Raw genomic sequence first — 15,878 nt, forward strand, 5'->3', positions numbered from 1 at the left:
GTACTCAGGTGTGGCCTCACCAACACCCTGTTATAGATGTAACAAGACTTCCCTATTTTTAAATTCCAACCCCCTAGTGATACAGGCCAAAATTCCATTTGCCGGCTTAATTACTTGCTGCACCTGCAAGTTTTTGCCTACCCACTCAACTTATCTATATCCCCTTGCAGATTCCTTATGTCCTCATCACAATATGCCCTCCCACCTATTTTTGTATTGACAGCAAATTTGGATACATTACAATTTGCCCCCTCCTCCAAGTCATTGATATAGGTAGTTACTGATTGAGGCCCTAGGATTGACCCTTGTGAGGCTCCACTAGTTACGTCTTTCCAACTTGAAAAAGACTCATTAATCCCAACTCTGTCTTCTGTGTGTTAACCAATCCACAATCCATGCTAATACATTACCCCCAATACCGTGAGCTCCTATCTTGTGCAATAACCTTTTGTGTGGCACATTATTGAATACCTTCTGGAAATCCAAATACACTACATCTACCGGCTCCCCTTTATCAACTCTGCTTGTTATATCCTCAAAGAGCTCTAGCAAATTTGTCAAATATGATTTCCCTTTCATAAAACCATGTTTGATTGCATTAAGCTTTTCTAAATGTCCTGCTATTTCTGCCTCAATAATGGACTCTAGCATTTTCCCAATGACAGATGTTAGGCTGGCTGGCTTATAGTTTCCTGCTTTTTGCCTCCCTGCCGCCTTGAGCAGAGGTGTCACACTAGCGGTTTTCCAATCCACTGGGGCCTACCCGGAATCCAGTGAGTTCTGGAATATTTCAACCAATGCCTCCAATATCTCTGCAGCCACTTCCTTTAAAACCCTTGGATGCAGGCCATCAGGTTCTGGTGACTTGTCTGCCTTTAGTCCCATTAGTTTCTCATATACTTTGTCCCTTGTGACAAGATCTTCCCTCCCATTAGGTTGCTGGTGATTGTTGATTCAAGCTTTGTGAAGCTGTCAACGACCTCCAGTGTTGGTGGAAGTTGGAGTTTCTATGTCCTGGCCCATTACCAATTTTTCCTTGTTTATTCATTTTTTATTCATCCTTTGCTGGTTTCTAAAATGTTCCAGTCTTCTGGCCTACCACTAATCTTTGCAGCATTGTGTGGCCTTTTTATGAACTTATTACCATCATTAACTTCCTTAGTTAGCCACAGATGGTGCATCCTTCTCATAGTCTTTCATTTTCAATGGAATATATCTTTGAGGGCTATTAAATATCTTCTTAAATGTGTGCCGCTGCATCTCTACCATCTTACCATGGTCTTCCTGACACTGATTGTCAGTCCAAACTCCTTGCAGGTTCTGGAGAACCGATCTACAAGCTTCTGCAAGTGAACGACATTGTGGGATGCCAGTGCGTCATTATCACCAAACAGCAACTTACAGAATAGGGCTTTACTTACTTTGGTCTTGGCGTGCAGTCTTGCCAAGTTACACAGCTTGCCATCAGCATGCAGGTGGACACCCATGTTTGAGTCACCAACAGTATACAATAGCTGCATGGAGAAGAATATGCCAAAGAGAGTTGTGTCAGGAATCAGGCCCTGCTTTATTCGCTGCTGATCTTGAAAGCATCTGATGTTACTCCATTGTAACTGACAGAACTGCATTTTCTTGTGGAAAGAGAAAATGACACACGAGAGTCCAAGACACAGCAGTTTGAAAGTCCCATCTTTGCTGACTAGATTAAAGGTCTGGTGAGGTCAGTGAAAGCGATTATAGAATAGCTTGTGCTGTCACGGCACTTGCCCTGTAACTGCCGGTGTGAGAAAATCATGTCAACTGTCGATCTGCCAACTCGGAAGCCACGCTAAGACTCAGGATAGATACATGACGCCATGTTCTGCAATCTGGTCAGAGAAATGTGAGCAAAGACTTCCCCCACGATACTTAGCAAGGAGATGCCTTGGTAAGTTTTGCAGTCACTGCAATTCCCTTTGCTTTTTTTCATGGTGACTATGTTTGCATCACGCATATCTTGAGACACGGATCTTTCCTTCCAACAGAGATAAGTTTGTGGAGATGTTGCAGCAGTACCAGTTTTCCACTTTTGATGATTTCAAGTGGAATGCTATAATTTCCCAGGGTTTTACCACTGATGAGATGGTCTTGTTGTGCTCTACAGTGGTGGGTGGGCTCACTGTCCAGCTCCTCCATGCGTTTATGATCTCGGTTGAGACCAGTAATTTTTTTTTAAGAGAAGTCCATAACCCAGTTACTTACTGAAAAGATGAAGCCACAAGATTCCATGGTTTAATTTTTGCTAATAGCACCCTGTGGAGTCCAGGATGCAGGCCATCAGGCCCAGAAGACTTGTCAGTCCATAGCCCCAATTAGTTTTCCCAGTGTTTTTCTGTAGTGATAGTAACTGTTTTTAGTTTCTCATTCCCTTTTATCTCTTGCATCTCGAGAATAGAAGAAAAGCTTTTTGTGTGTTGCACTGTGAAAACAGATACAAAACACTTCTTCAAAATCTCTATTTCCTTGTTTCTCATCATTAACTGCCCAATCTCACCCTTTAAGGGACCAATGTGCACATTAACTACTCTTTTTCTTTGTATATACGTGTTGAAATTTTTATATTTTTATTCCATTTTTATATACATTGTTTTCTCTCATACTCCAATTTTTCCTTGTTTATTCATTTTTTATTCATCCTTTGCTGGTTTCTAAAATGTTCCAGTCTTCTGGCCTACTACTAATCTTTGCAGCATTGTGTGGCCTTTTTATGAACTTATTACCATCATTAACTTCCTTAGTTAGCCACAGATGGTGCATCCTTCTCATAGTCTTTCATTTTCAATGGAATATATCTTTGAGGGCTATTAAATATCTTCTTAAATGTGTGCCGCTGCATCTCTACCATCTTACATTTTAAATCTTTTTTCCAGTCACTTGAGTGAATGCTATCTTTATATTCTTGTAATTGCCTTTATTTAAGTTTAAGACTCTAGTTTCAGACTCCCATTTCTCACCCTCAAACTGAGTGTGAAATTGTATCATGTCATGATTGCTCTTACCTAGACGATCCTTTACGATGAGGTCATTAATTAATCCCATCTCGAGACACATTATCATGTCTAAAATAGCCTTTTCCCAGACTGATAACTTCTAAAAACAGATTTGAATTCCTGGTGACCAACTTAGAAACCCCATGACAAGATTTTAAGTTTTACTGTAACAAACAAACTAAAATCAACTCTGACTAAACAATACTTAGTAGACAACTACAGAAAAGATAACCCTTATTTATGTCTCAACACAACCGATAACCCCATACTGCATGGATATACTTTACATCATGCTCCCCACAGAGTTTCAGCCTTTACAGGCAACAGTCCAGACTTATCCCCAGCTTCAGCAGATTCACTTCTCCCTACTTTGCCGTGTTGTAAATTTAAGTGTCTGTCAAAAGCCCTGTCCCTTGGTCTTTTGAGAATTGCCGAACTGTCTTCCGCCAACAAGGCTCACTCCAGTGATTCCTTCTGGCCTCGCCAGGCGAATCTTCCATGACCACAAATCTTTGTAGGTTACTTCTCCTTACCCAGAGGACAAGCTTGCACTAGCATTCCAGCCTAGTAGCTAGCAGCAAACAGCTTTTCCTTGCTGCCTCCAGGCTACCTTTGCCAATTTAATTTGTCCAATCTATATGAAGATTAAAATCTCCCACAGTTATTGTAGTATCTTTCTTACCATCCCCATTATTTCTTTTCTTATACTCTGTCTTACAATGTAGCTGCCGTCAAGGGGCCTGCAAACTACCTCTATCAATGACTTTCCTTTGCCATTTCTTATCTCCACCCAAAGGTTCTACATCGTGATCTTCTGAGCCAAGAACTTTTCTTACTACTGTACTGACCTCACCCTTTATTTACAGAGCTATCCCACCTCCTTTCCCTCCATCCTATTCTTCCAAAATGTCAAATACCCTCAAATATTCAGGTCCCAGCCATGGTCACTTTGCAATCTTGTCTCTGTAATGCTTATCGTTTATTTATATTTGTGCTATCAATTCATCCATCTTGTGACGAATGCTGTGTGCATTCAGATAAAGAGCTTTTAATTCTGCCTTATTCTTTACTCTGACCCTATTTGCTGGCATACTGTTATGTTTGTATGCTCTTTCCATTCCTGTCATACTCTGGTTATCATTACCCTTATTGCTATGCTGCATTATTGCCTTAGCTGGGTCAACTCTGGAGTAAGCAGTCAGGCTAAAGTCCCACCCTGCTCTGGTAAACATGGATTCTTCAGGAAAATCCAGATTTATGTTTTGGTATTATCAATCATTTGCAGTGATATGCAGTTTCATAGCACACTGTGTATTTTGATATACCAATAAGCAGGAAAATCTGTTAAATCTGTGGAGATCTCAACTATGTCATTCAGCATAGCTGAGGGCCCAGTCAAACTTCTGCCCATTATGCAATGTATGTTCCATAACCTAGTTGTGGCTCAACTGGTAGCACTCTTGTTTCTGGGTTAGAAGGTTGTGAGCTCAGGTCCTTCTCCAGAAAGAAAACAGGTTTTCTTTCTGAGCTTTGAGGAGAATATTTGAAGCAAAACAAGTGAAATTTTTGGCACCCATTTGTGGTGTATAAAATATCCTTTATTTAAACAACAGTACATGAATGTGAAGGGTAGTGTAACTTATGTTTCCAGTAAAACATTTTGGAATAAATTTAATTTATGTAGATTTGACTTCTTTTAAAGAATTTAAAGGTATACTTGAACGTACACATTCTCATCACTACCTTTTATATCAGTGAACACTTTCCAATATTGACCAATGGTCATGGCAGGTATGCCATAGAGGACTTATTAAATTTTCTGCAATATATATTAAAAGGTACATCTAATTTGACAGCTGACGAAAGGTCATCGACCTGAAGCGTTTAACTCTGTTTCCCTCTTCATAGCTACTGCCTGTCCTGAGTGTTTCCAGCATTTTCTTTTTTGTGGCCTTTGTGTATCATAGCTGCTAGCCATTGAGTGTTACTCTAATGGTTTTTCAAGCATTTGTTTAGATGCAAAGATGTGGGTTAGTTATTTTTGTATTTTTCTTCTGTCTACAAATAACTGGAATATTTGTACTGATAATTCTACTTTCAACTTCCATGCTTTGTTTATAGGAGCTGCTTTGAAGTATTGCTATATTGTAGGGAGGATGACTCGTCAAAAGAGTTCTGGGAAGGATTTTTAAAAACTATTCAGGTAATATTTGCTATTTTGCACTCGTGTCTTGGTGACTTCACTGTTAATTATATAAATTAGTTTTATACATAAAACATACAAGTTATAGCTTACACTCACTGTGTCACAGAATGCTTGCTTTGTCTCCTGTTATTTGTGGCATCACTTTTATATTAAAACACTGTAATTATGATCCTGTTTCCTAATTTCCATTAACATTTTATGTTTTTTTTTCCTCCACAGGAGTGTCACAATGTTTTACAAACTGACTTAAATACAGAATTTGATGTACTAAACAGGATGAGTAGAAATGGAGGTCCATGGCAAAGTCCAGTACTGATGTCCATCCTTAACCAAGAGTTAGTAACTCAGGAATTAGGTACTGTTATTGGTATCCTGATATTGAATATTTTCTTGAGGGTAACAGCAGTTTTTCCCCCAAAGCCTAATTTGAAATGTTTATACTGGGCTCTTGGTATTGCTAAAACTTCATTTTTAGGCTTGTCCACAGGCAGAACGTTGCATTTATGCTGCTGCTATTTGATATGAGCATACTAATTAGGAGCTGGAGTAGGCCATTCGGCCCCTTGAGCCTGCTCCGTCATTTAATAGGATCATGGCTGAACTGATTATATACTCAACTCCACATTCTCATCTATAACCTTTCACCCCTTGTTAATCTAGAATCTATTTACCTCAAAAATATTCAAGACTCTGCTTCCACCACCTTTTGAGGAAGAGTTCCAAAGACTCACGACCCTCTGAGAAAATTTCTCCATCTCTGTCTTACGTGACCCCTTATTTTTAAACAGTGACCGTTAGTTCTAGATTCTCCCACAAGAGGAAACAGCCTCTTCACATCCACTTTGTCAAGACCCCTCAGAATCTTCTGTTTCAATCAAGTCACCTCTTACTCTTCTAAACACCAGTGGATACATGCCTAGCCTGTCCAACCTTTCCTTATAAGACAACCCACCCATTCCAGGTATTAGTCTGGTAAACCTTCTCTGAACTGCTTCCAATGCATTTACATCCTTCCTAAAATGAGACCAATACTGTACACAGTAGTCCAGATGTGGTTTCACCAATGCCCTGTATATCTGAAGCGTAACCTCCCTATTTTTATACTCAATTATCCTTGCAATAAATTATAACATTCTATTAGCTTTTGTAATTACTTGCTAAACCTGTATGCTGACCATTTGTGATTCATGCACTAGGACACCTAGATCCCTCTGCACCTCAGAGCTCTGTAATTTTGCAACACTTAGATAATATGTTTTATTTTGACTGCCAAGGTGGACAATTTCATATTTTCCCACACTATACTCCATTTGCCAGATCTGCCCGCTCACTTAACATATCTATATCCCTTTGTGACCATCATATGCCCTCTTCACATCTTGGCTTCCTACCTATCTTGTGGTCATCAGCAAATTTAGCAACCATTCCTTTGGTCCTTTTATCCAAGTCATTTATATAAATTGTAAAAAGTTAAGGCCCCAGCAGTGATCCCTGTGGCACACCACTTGTTATATCTTGCCAACCAGAAAATGACCCATTTATGCCTATTCTGTTTCGTGTTAGCAAGCCAATCTTCTATCCATGTCAATATGTTACCCACTACACCATGAGCTTTTATTTTTTGCAATAATCTTTTATGTGGCACCTTATCAATGCCTCCTGGAAATCTAAGTACAGTACATCCTCTTTATCCACAGCACATGTCACTCCTTCAAAGAACTCCAATAAATTGGTTAAACATAATTTCCCTTTCACAAAACCATGTTGACTCTGTCTGATTACTTTGAATTTTTCCAGGTGCTCTGCTTTAACATCTTTAATGGCTTCTAACATTTTCCCTATGACAAATGTTAAACTAACTGGCCTATAGTTTCCTGCTTTCTGCCTCCCTCTCTTTTTGAATAAAGGAGTTACATTCGCTATTTTCCAGTCTAATGGAACCTTCCCTGAATGTAGGAAATTTAAAACCAATGCATCAACTATCTCCCTAGCCACTACTTTTAAGACCCTAGGATGAAGTCCATCAGGACCCTGGGGACTTGTCAGCCCACAGCTCCAACAATTTGCACAGTACCACTTCCCCGATGATTGTCATTTTTTTTTTGTATTCCTCCTCCCTTCCATTTCCTGATGTATGACTATTTCTGGGATGTTACTTGTATGCTCTATAGTGAGGACCGATGTAAAACGTGTGTTCAATTTATCTGCCATCTCTTTATTTTCCATTAATTCCCCAGACTCAATTCCTGTAGGACCAATGCTTGCTTTAATTCTTTTTTAAATATCGAAATTTTTACTACTGTCTTTATATTTCTAGCTAGCTTTTTCTCGTACTCTAATTTTTCCTTATCAATCTTTTAGTCATTCTTTGCTGTTTTTTATATTCTGTCCAATCTTCTGACCTGCCAATCTTTGCGCAATTATATGCTTTTTCTTTAAGTTTGATACTATCTTAAGCTTTTTTTATTTAACTATGAGTGGTGGGTCCTGCACTTGGAATTTTTCTTTCTCTTTGGAATGTATCTATTCTGTGTATTCTGAAATATCCCCTTAAATGCCTGCCACTGCATCCCTATGGACCTAACCCTTAATCTAATTTGCCAGTTTACTTTAGCTAGCTCTGCTTTCATGCCCTCACAATTGCCATTATTTAGGTTTAAAATACTAGCCTTAGACCTACTTTTCTCTCCCTCAAACTGAATATAAAACTCAATCATATGATTGCTGCTACCTAGGGGCACCTTCACTATGAGGTAATTAATTAAAGCCTATCCTGAAAACATTCTATGAATTCCTCATCTAGGCTACCTTTGCCCATCTGATTTTTCCAGTCATATGTAGATTAAAATCCCCATGATTATCGCTGTACCTTTCTGACAAGCTCCCAATTATTTCCTCCTTTATACCTTGTCCTACCATATGGTTACTGTTAGGGGGCCTGTACACCACTCCCACAAGTGACTTCTTGTCTTTATCATTTTTCATCTCTACCCAAACTGCTTCTACATCCTGGTTTCCTGAACTTAGGCGATCACTCTCTAATAAGATCATCCTTATTTAAGAGAGCCACTCCTCCACCTTTTCCTAGCTTCCTGTCCTTCCTTTGTATAATGCTTTTATCTCTGTCTGCTGTTCCTGGAATTTATAGACCTTGGTTGAACTCACTCATGCACACTGGTAATGCTCAAGCAGATGTTCCTCTCAAGTATTCCGTACTAATTTTGTGGTTGGACTTTAAACTTTTGAGTCCGAATTTTCTAGAAACTTCCACCATAGTAATGATACCTTTGGCACACGCCATTCGTTAAATGTAGAAGTTCCAGGAGAAAATGAAGTAAGCATGTTATGTCATTAGGTGTGTTGTATCAGAATTTACTCGTACATAAAGCAGTGTTTTGCCAATAGGTTTATCTAAGCCAATGAAAGTTTCTTATTGCTGGACCCATCGTTGTGGATAGCAACAATTGGCAAATTTGCTCGACTTAATAAAAATAAAATACTGTGGATGTTGGAAATCTGAAATTAAAACAAAGCGCTGGATGTACTCTGCTGGCCTGGCAGCATCTGTAGAGAGAGAAAAACCATTTCTCTCTGCCAGACATGCTGAGTATTTCCAACGCTTTCGGCTTTTATGCTCAACTTAACTCTGTTTTCACGCCACCTGAACTGAAAACTAATAGTGCAAACGGTCTTGACTGTTACGAGGAGCTAAAATGTTTTTTGCCGATCGGGACAGTGAGTGGGTGACATTTCACCAAGAGAAACTAATCTTGTTAATTACTTAAATGTACAATGGAAAAGAAAATGGTATATCAAATTATTGCCATTTGCTTATTTTTGTTATTTGACCAGTTTGAACAGTGTGCAGCCCATGAAAAACAAACTTCAGGGAAATTGAAGTTCTAACTGCAAGGAGGACTGTGACAACAGAATTTTAGAAGTGGATCAATTTAAAGGAATTCTGAATCACTATTTTAATGAGGAACAGTGTTCAGAACCCGGGGAAGATTTTTTTCCCTTTGTCAGCCACTTGCATTCATATCACGTGACAGGCCGTAAGAAGGCGATAGCTAGAGTGTCGTGGCCTCAGAAATAAAATAACTGAATTAACTGGCTAGTTCAATGACTGGATGAGGAGAGGTAATCATGCTCAACTACTCTGTGCACGGATTCGTAGAGTCATAGAGGTCTGCAGCACAGAAAAAGGCCCTTCAGCCCATCGAGTAGGTCAAACAAGTACCTAACTATTCTAATTCAATTTTCCAGCACTAGGCCCATAGCTATGGCATCGCAAGTGCACATCCAAATGTGTCTTAAATGTTATGAGGGTTTCTGCCTCTACTGTCCTTTCAGGTAGTGAGTTCCAGATTCCCACAACTCTCTGGGTGAAAAAATCCTTCCTGTCATCCCCTCTAAACTTCCTGCCCCTTCCCTTAAATCTATGCCCCCTGGTTATTGATCCCGCTACCAAGGGGAAAAGTTCCTTCCTGTCTACCCTATCTATGCCCTTCATAATTTTATACACCTCAATCATGTCCCCCCTCAATCTCCTCAGCTCCAGGGAAAATAACCCCAGCCTATCCAATCTTTCCTCATAACTAAAACTCTCCAGCCCAGGCAACATCTGGTAAATCTTCTCTGCACTCTCTCTAGTGCATTCACATCCTTCCTATAATGTAGATTCCAGAACTGCACACAATACTCTAGCTGTGGCCTAACCAGCGTTTTATACAGTTCCAGCATAACCTCCCTGCTCTTGTATTCTATGCCTCGGCTAATAAAGGCAAATATTCCATTTGCCTTCTTAAGCACCTTATCTACCTGTCCCACTATCTTAATGGACCAGTGGACATGCACACCAAGGTCCCTCTGATCCTCGGTACTTCCCAGGGTCCTACCATTCATCTTGTATTCCCGTGCCTTGTTTGCCCAGCCCAAGTGCATCATCTCACGCTTATCTGGATTAAATTCCATTTCCCATTGATCAGCCCATCTGACCAGCCCGTCTATATCCTCCTATAATCTAAGGCTATCCTCCTCACTATTTACCACCCCACCAATTTTCGTGTCATCTGCGAATTTGCTGATCAACCCTCCTACATTCAAGTCTAAATCGTTTATATATACCACAAACAGCAAGGGCTCCAACACCGATCCCTTTGGAACCCCACTGGACACCGGTATCCAGTCACTAAAACACTCCTCGACCATCACCCCCTGCTTCCTGCCACTCAGCCAATTCTGCATCCAGTTTGCTAAATTGCCTTGCATCCCATGGACTCTTACCTTTGTTATCAGTCTCCCATGTGGGACCTTATCAAAAGCCTTGCTGAAGTCCAAGTAGACTACGTCAAATACATTGCCCTCATCTACACAGCTGGTCTCTTTGAAAAATTCAATCAAATTGGTCAGACATGACCTCCCCTTAACAAAACCATCCTGACTGTCCTTGATTAATCCTTGCCTCTCCAAGTGTAGATTAATTCTGTCCCTCAGAATTGCTTCCAATAGTTTCCCCACCATTGTGGTTAGAGTGACTGGCCTGTAGTTCCCTGGCTTACCCCTTCCTCCCTTCTTTAATAACGGTACCACATTGGCTGTCCTGCAGTCCATTGGCACCTCTCCTGTGGCCATAGAGGTATTGAAAATTATTGCCAGCGCTCCTGTTGTCTCCTCCCTTGCCTCACTCAACATCCTGGGATACATTTCATCCAGGCCTGAAGATTTATCCACTTTTAAGCCTGCCAGACTACTTAGAACCTCCTCCCTTTCTATGATAATTTCTTTAATTATATCACAGTCCTTCTGCCTGATTTCCATACCCATGTCGTCCCTCTCGCTTGTGAACACTGACACAAAGTATTCATTTAGAACCCTACTTACGTTTTCCGGCTCCACACACAAATTACCACTATGGCCCATAATGGGCCCTACTCTTTCCATAGTTATCCTCTTGCTCTTAATATGCTTGTAAAATAGCTTTGGATTTTCCTTTATTTTACCTGCCAATGTTTTTTCATGCCCCCTTTTTGCTCTCCTAATTTCCTTTTTAAGTTCCCCCCCCTACACATTCTATACTCTAGGAATTCTGCTGTTTTGAGCCCTCGGTATCTGCCATAAACCTCCCTTTTTCTCTTTATTCAATCCTGTATATCCCTCAACATCCAGGGTTCCCTGGATTTGTTGGTCCCACCTTTTATTTTTACTGGAATATGTTGGCCCTGTACTCCCTATTCCCTCCTTGAATGAGTCCCACTGCTCTGACGCAGATTTACCTAAAAGTAGCTGCTCCCAGTCCACTCTGGCCAAATCATATCTGATCTTATTAAAATCGACCTTCCCCGAATTTAGAACTCTTGATTTCTGGCCCACCCTTGTCCTTTTCCATAACAACCTTGAATCTAACGGAGTTATGATCACTATCTGCAAAATGCTCCCCCACTGATACCTCTACTGCTTGCCCGGTTTCATTCCCTAAAATTAAGTCCAAAACTGTCCCCTCTCTCATAGTACCTTCTACGTACTGGCTTAAAAAGCTCTCCTGGATACATTTTAAGAATTCTGCTCCATCTAAACCTATCACACTATAACTAACCCAGTTAATGCGGGGAAGTTAAAATCCCCTACTATTACTATCCTATTATTTTTACACTGCTCTGAAATTTGCCTACATATCTGCTCTTCTATTTCTCTCTTGACTGCTTGGGGGCCTATAGTACACTCCCAGCAATGTGATTGCTCCTTTTTTGTTTTTAAGTTCTACCCATATGGCATCATTTGAGGAGCCTTTTAAGATGTCATCCTTCCTTACTGTTGTAATTGATTCCTTGATCAATATTGTGATACCCCCTCCTCTTTTACCTCCTTCCCTGTCTCGCCTGAAGACCCTATATCCTGGAATATTGAGCTGCCAATCCAGCCCCACCCCCTCAACCATGTCTAGTGGAAACATGCTAGTGGAAACCCCAAAGTATTTCACTAAAGCAAAGTTAGTATCTAAGCATTCAGTTCACAACCTGGATGCACACCAGTGTGTATAATTATTCAAATATGTCAGCAAAAAGAACAACTGCGCTTATCCAAGTATTTGAGTTCTCAAAATAAAAATAACTAATAGTAGTTGGGTGAACAGATTATTTTCCATCTAGTCAACAACACAAAATGGAGCAATTGGGTAAAAGATTTTAAATTACTTTTTAAAGACTGGTTGAGAATAGAGGGAATAAAATGTATTGTTAAAACTAACAGCAAAAGAAAACGGCAGAAAGATAAGAATTTGTGGACAGGGAATAGATGGGTTGAACAGTGGTAATGTCTTAAAATTCCCCCAATTTCTTCCTCCTTTCTGGAGTACCATCTGGATACCAATAGTCCCCCTAGTATCTTGCTGAAGTGTCCAATCATCCTGTTTGATCCTAGGTGCTGAGGTTCAATAGGCCTTTGAACAATAAAGAACATTTCAATAAGAAAAATCCTGGTCTAGCTTGATGTCCACACACTTGTGTTTTCTAGCAGAAGCCATTGAATATTAAATTGAAGCAAGAATCCTGTCTGATTATTTTCTGCTCTTCCTCTTAGCAGCCTGAGGGCTCTGAGGTAATTGTGGCAATATCATCATAATCCCAGCTCAGCTAATTCAGTACATAATGGAAATGAAGCCTGGGATCTTTTTTAGTTGTTTATACTCACTAGGCTGTTAATGGGTCATTTAAATTTATTTAAAGTTGTGTTTTAAGAGTTAATAGAAATCAAAGCTCGGCCAGACATTTGAGTACCCATAGTGTTTCATTTCAACATCACCAGCATGCAAGCTGAAAACTCGAAAAACAACCAGCCCATGGAGATTGGAATTTCCCTGAACATGTAAGCAGTCATGGTTAAAGGAGCAAAGGGAATTACCTAATTAACTATTTTGTTTTAATTACAACGCCGTTTAGTACTTAGGTGCATAGTGCGTGCAGATCATATATTGATTCAGATCCTTCATGTAAAGGTTAATATCATTTTGATATACTGTTACATTATTTTAAATGGCACTGCGCAGCTAATAAATTTAAATAAGCAGTGGTCCTTCAGTACAATCTAATTCAAGTAAAAGGTTTCTTTTTTGAAGTTGATGTACATGAATATTCTTTTTAAAATGTGCAGCTTGTTCACTTGTACCTTACCTGTAGTTCAATAGTCCCTATCTGTACAATATGAGCTGAAAGAAGTGCACATTAAACTTGGAATTAATATTTTTTATTCAGCATGGTTATTGCTGAATGCATGGAAAAATGGGGAGAATTGTTCGTGACTTAAACGCCAAATACCCGTTGATCCAAAACACAAATTGGAGTTACACGCCTGCTGTTGTGCAAGCGTGTCATTTTACCAAATAAGCCAAGAAGACTGCAGTTAAGCATTCCTACCCATCTAAAGCTTCGTTCTGTTTTTCGGTCAACTGTAATGATTGATTAAATGTACACTTCAACAGGCAAGAATAGGGTTGATGGAGGTGGGACTGCTAGGAAAATTGTCTAATTTTCATCATGTGACCTTATTTGAAAAAGATAGACATAATTACAGTGGTTAAAAATCCATTCAATATGTAGTCTGAAGGACCACTGTTTGTTTTTTCCAAGAATGTTTGGCCATCTCAAATAGCAAGGAAAATAAAACTGATAAATTTGCAAGTAGAATCATGTGTTTTGCTCTTGTACCACAGTTATATGTCTATTAATTAGAATAAACTGCTTAACGTTTTATACTCATTGTATGATCATAACTGCTTTTGCTATGCACAGAAGTAGACTAAGCATTAGTTTACAAAAAGTACTTCAATCTGGTAGACTTTATTTCACTATGTCTCCCTATCCATTTTGTGCTTTTAACAGTAAATGAATACTTAGGATCAGAATCGCCAGTGTTCTTTGAATATAGAGTGAAATACTTGATGAAGTACGAGCATATTGGAGAAGCAATGACATTGACCAAATACTGTGTAAATCATCCTCAAACTGGCACAAACAAGTATTTTCTCCACTTATTTTTAACATGGCTATGCCGCTCCTCACCAGAAGAAATCTTGCTGCAGGAGGTAAGGTTATACAATGTGCTTCATTTGTAAACATTTTGATTTGAAAAAAAGTTTCTCATTTTGAAAGTATTCTAGTGTACTTTTTATAAAGTAGTAAGCAAGTAGGCAAAATAATTTATTTTTCCAATGCCTCCTATCAACTTAAGTTTCCTCCTTCACCATGGGCATCCAATCTCTCTACACCTCTATCTCCCACCACGACAGCCTGAGGGCTCTTCGCTTTTTCCTCAAGCAGAGGACAAACCAATCCCCATCCACCACCACACTTGTCCATCTGGCTGAACCTACAGAACTTATTGTCACATTAAATAAATTCTCCTTTAGTTCCTCTGACTTCCTCCAAAGAAAAAGTATTCTGGGTACTTGCATGGCTTTGAGCTATGCCTGCCATTTTTGTGGGATATGTGGAACACTCCTTGATCCAGTCCTACTCAGGGGCCCCCTCCCTCATTGATTTTTCTGGTATATTGATGAATGTATTGGTGCTGTTTCCTGCTCGCCCCCAGAACTGGAAAATTTCATCCACTTTGCTTCCGATTTCCACTCTTTTCTCTCACCTTCACATGGTCCATCTCTGACCCATTTCCTTCCTCTACTTCTCAGCCTACTCCCAGAAATGGAGATGATGAACTGATATTCACTGTAAGCCCATGGACTCCCATAGCTACCTTGACTACAATTCCTCACTCTACTTCCTGGAAATATCCTGTTCCATTCTCCCAGTTTCTCTGTTTTCATCGCATCTGTTCCAATGATGAAACCTTCTACACCAGTGCTTCTGATATATTCTCCTTAATCATGGATCCTCCCTAATCATGGTTTACAAGACCCTCAACTGTGTCCATTCCATTTCATGCACTTCTGCTCTCGCCCCTTCCTCTCCCTCCCAGAACCACAATAGAGTTCCCTTGTACTCACCTTCCAGTCCACCAGCCTTCATATTCAATGAATATTTTCCCCTATTTCTCCAACTCCAGCGTGATACAACTACTGAATACATCTTTCCCTCCTTTCTCCTTTCAGCATTCCAAAGAGACAGTTCCTTCTGCGACATTCTAGTTTCTAGTCCACTCCTCAGTCACCCCCAACAATCCTCCCCTTTCCACACTCCCCTTTCACTTGTGTAAAACCTATCACATCTCCAACTTTTTCGAGTGCTGATGAAAGGTCATTGACCTGAAACATTAACTCTGCTTCTGTCTCCAGAGGTGCTGCCTGACCTGCTGAGTATTTCCAGTATTTTTGTTTTTACTTAAAGTAATTTATTTGCTGGATTTCTGACGTACAGTATTTTTGCATATTAATATTGTGTTTGACTACAAAATCTTTTGAACATAACTTGAAAGTTGAGGACAGAAAGACCATGTCAGCCATTGACTTTTGTCTTGTCTTTTAGCATTCAACTGTATTTTGAATACTAGTCACGTCTTTGCTCTACTATCTTATTTCATAAACCATACAAAATGTTTATTATCTTTTGAGTAAAGGTTTACGCTCAGTTGTTTTTAATTTACTTTTCATAAGCATTTACCTCCTATTGACTTGCAGGCCCAACATACCTTTA

At 39.7% G+C, this 15,878-nt stretch overlaps 1 protein-coding gene across 2 annotated transcripts in view; it reads left to right on the forward strand.

The window, feature by feature from the left end:
• Positions 1–15,878, forward strand: part of LOC144691735 (zinc finger protein 654-like) — a 66,480-nt gene that overhangs the window by 26,994 nt on the left and 23,608 nt on the right. Inside the window, exons 3-5 of one of the 2 annotated variants that reach the window (XM_078560143.1) lie at positions 5,151–5,232; positions 5,455–5,590; positions 14,112–14,314. In XM_078560143.1, coding sequence (XP_078416269.1) covers positions 5,151–5,232; positions 5,455–5,590; positions 14,112–14,314 — 421 coding nt within the window. Of the gene's footprint in view, positions 1–5,150; positions 5,233–5,454; positions 5,591–14,111; positions 14,315–15,878 lie in introns of those variants that run through there. The other variant, XM_078560144.1, reaches the window with a different exon arrangement.

This window comes from Cetorhinus maximus, chromosome 16 (assembly GCF_964194155.1).
Source record: "Cetorhinus maximus chromosome 16, sCetMax3.hap1.1, whole genome shotgun sequence".
Lineage (NCBI taxonomy): Eukaryota > Metazoa > Chordata > Chondrichthyes > Lamniformes > Cetorhinidae > Cetorhinus > Cetorhinus maximus.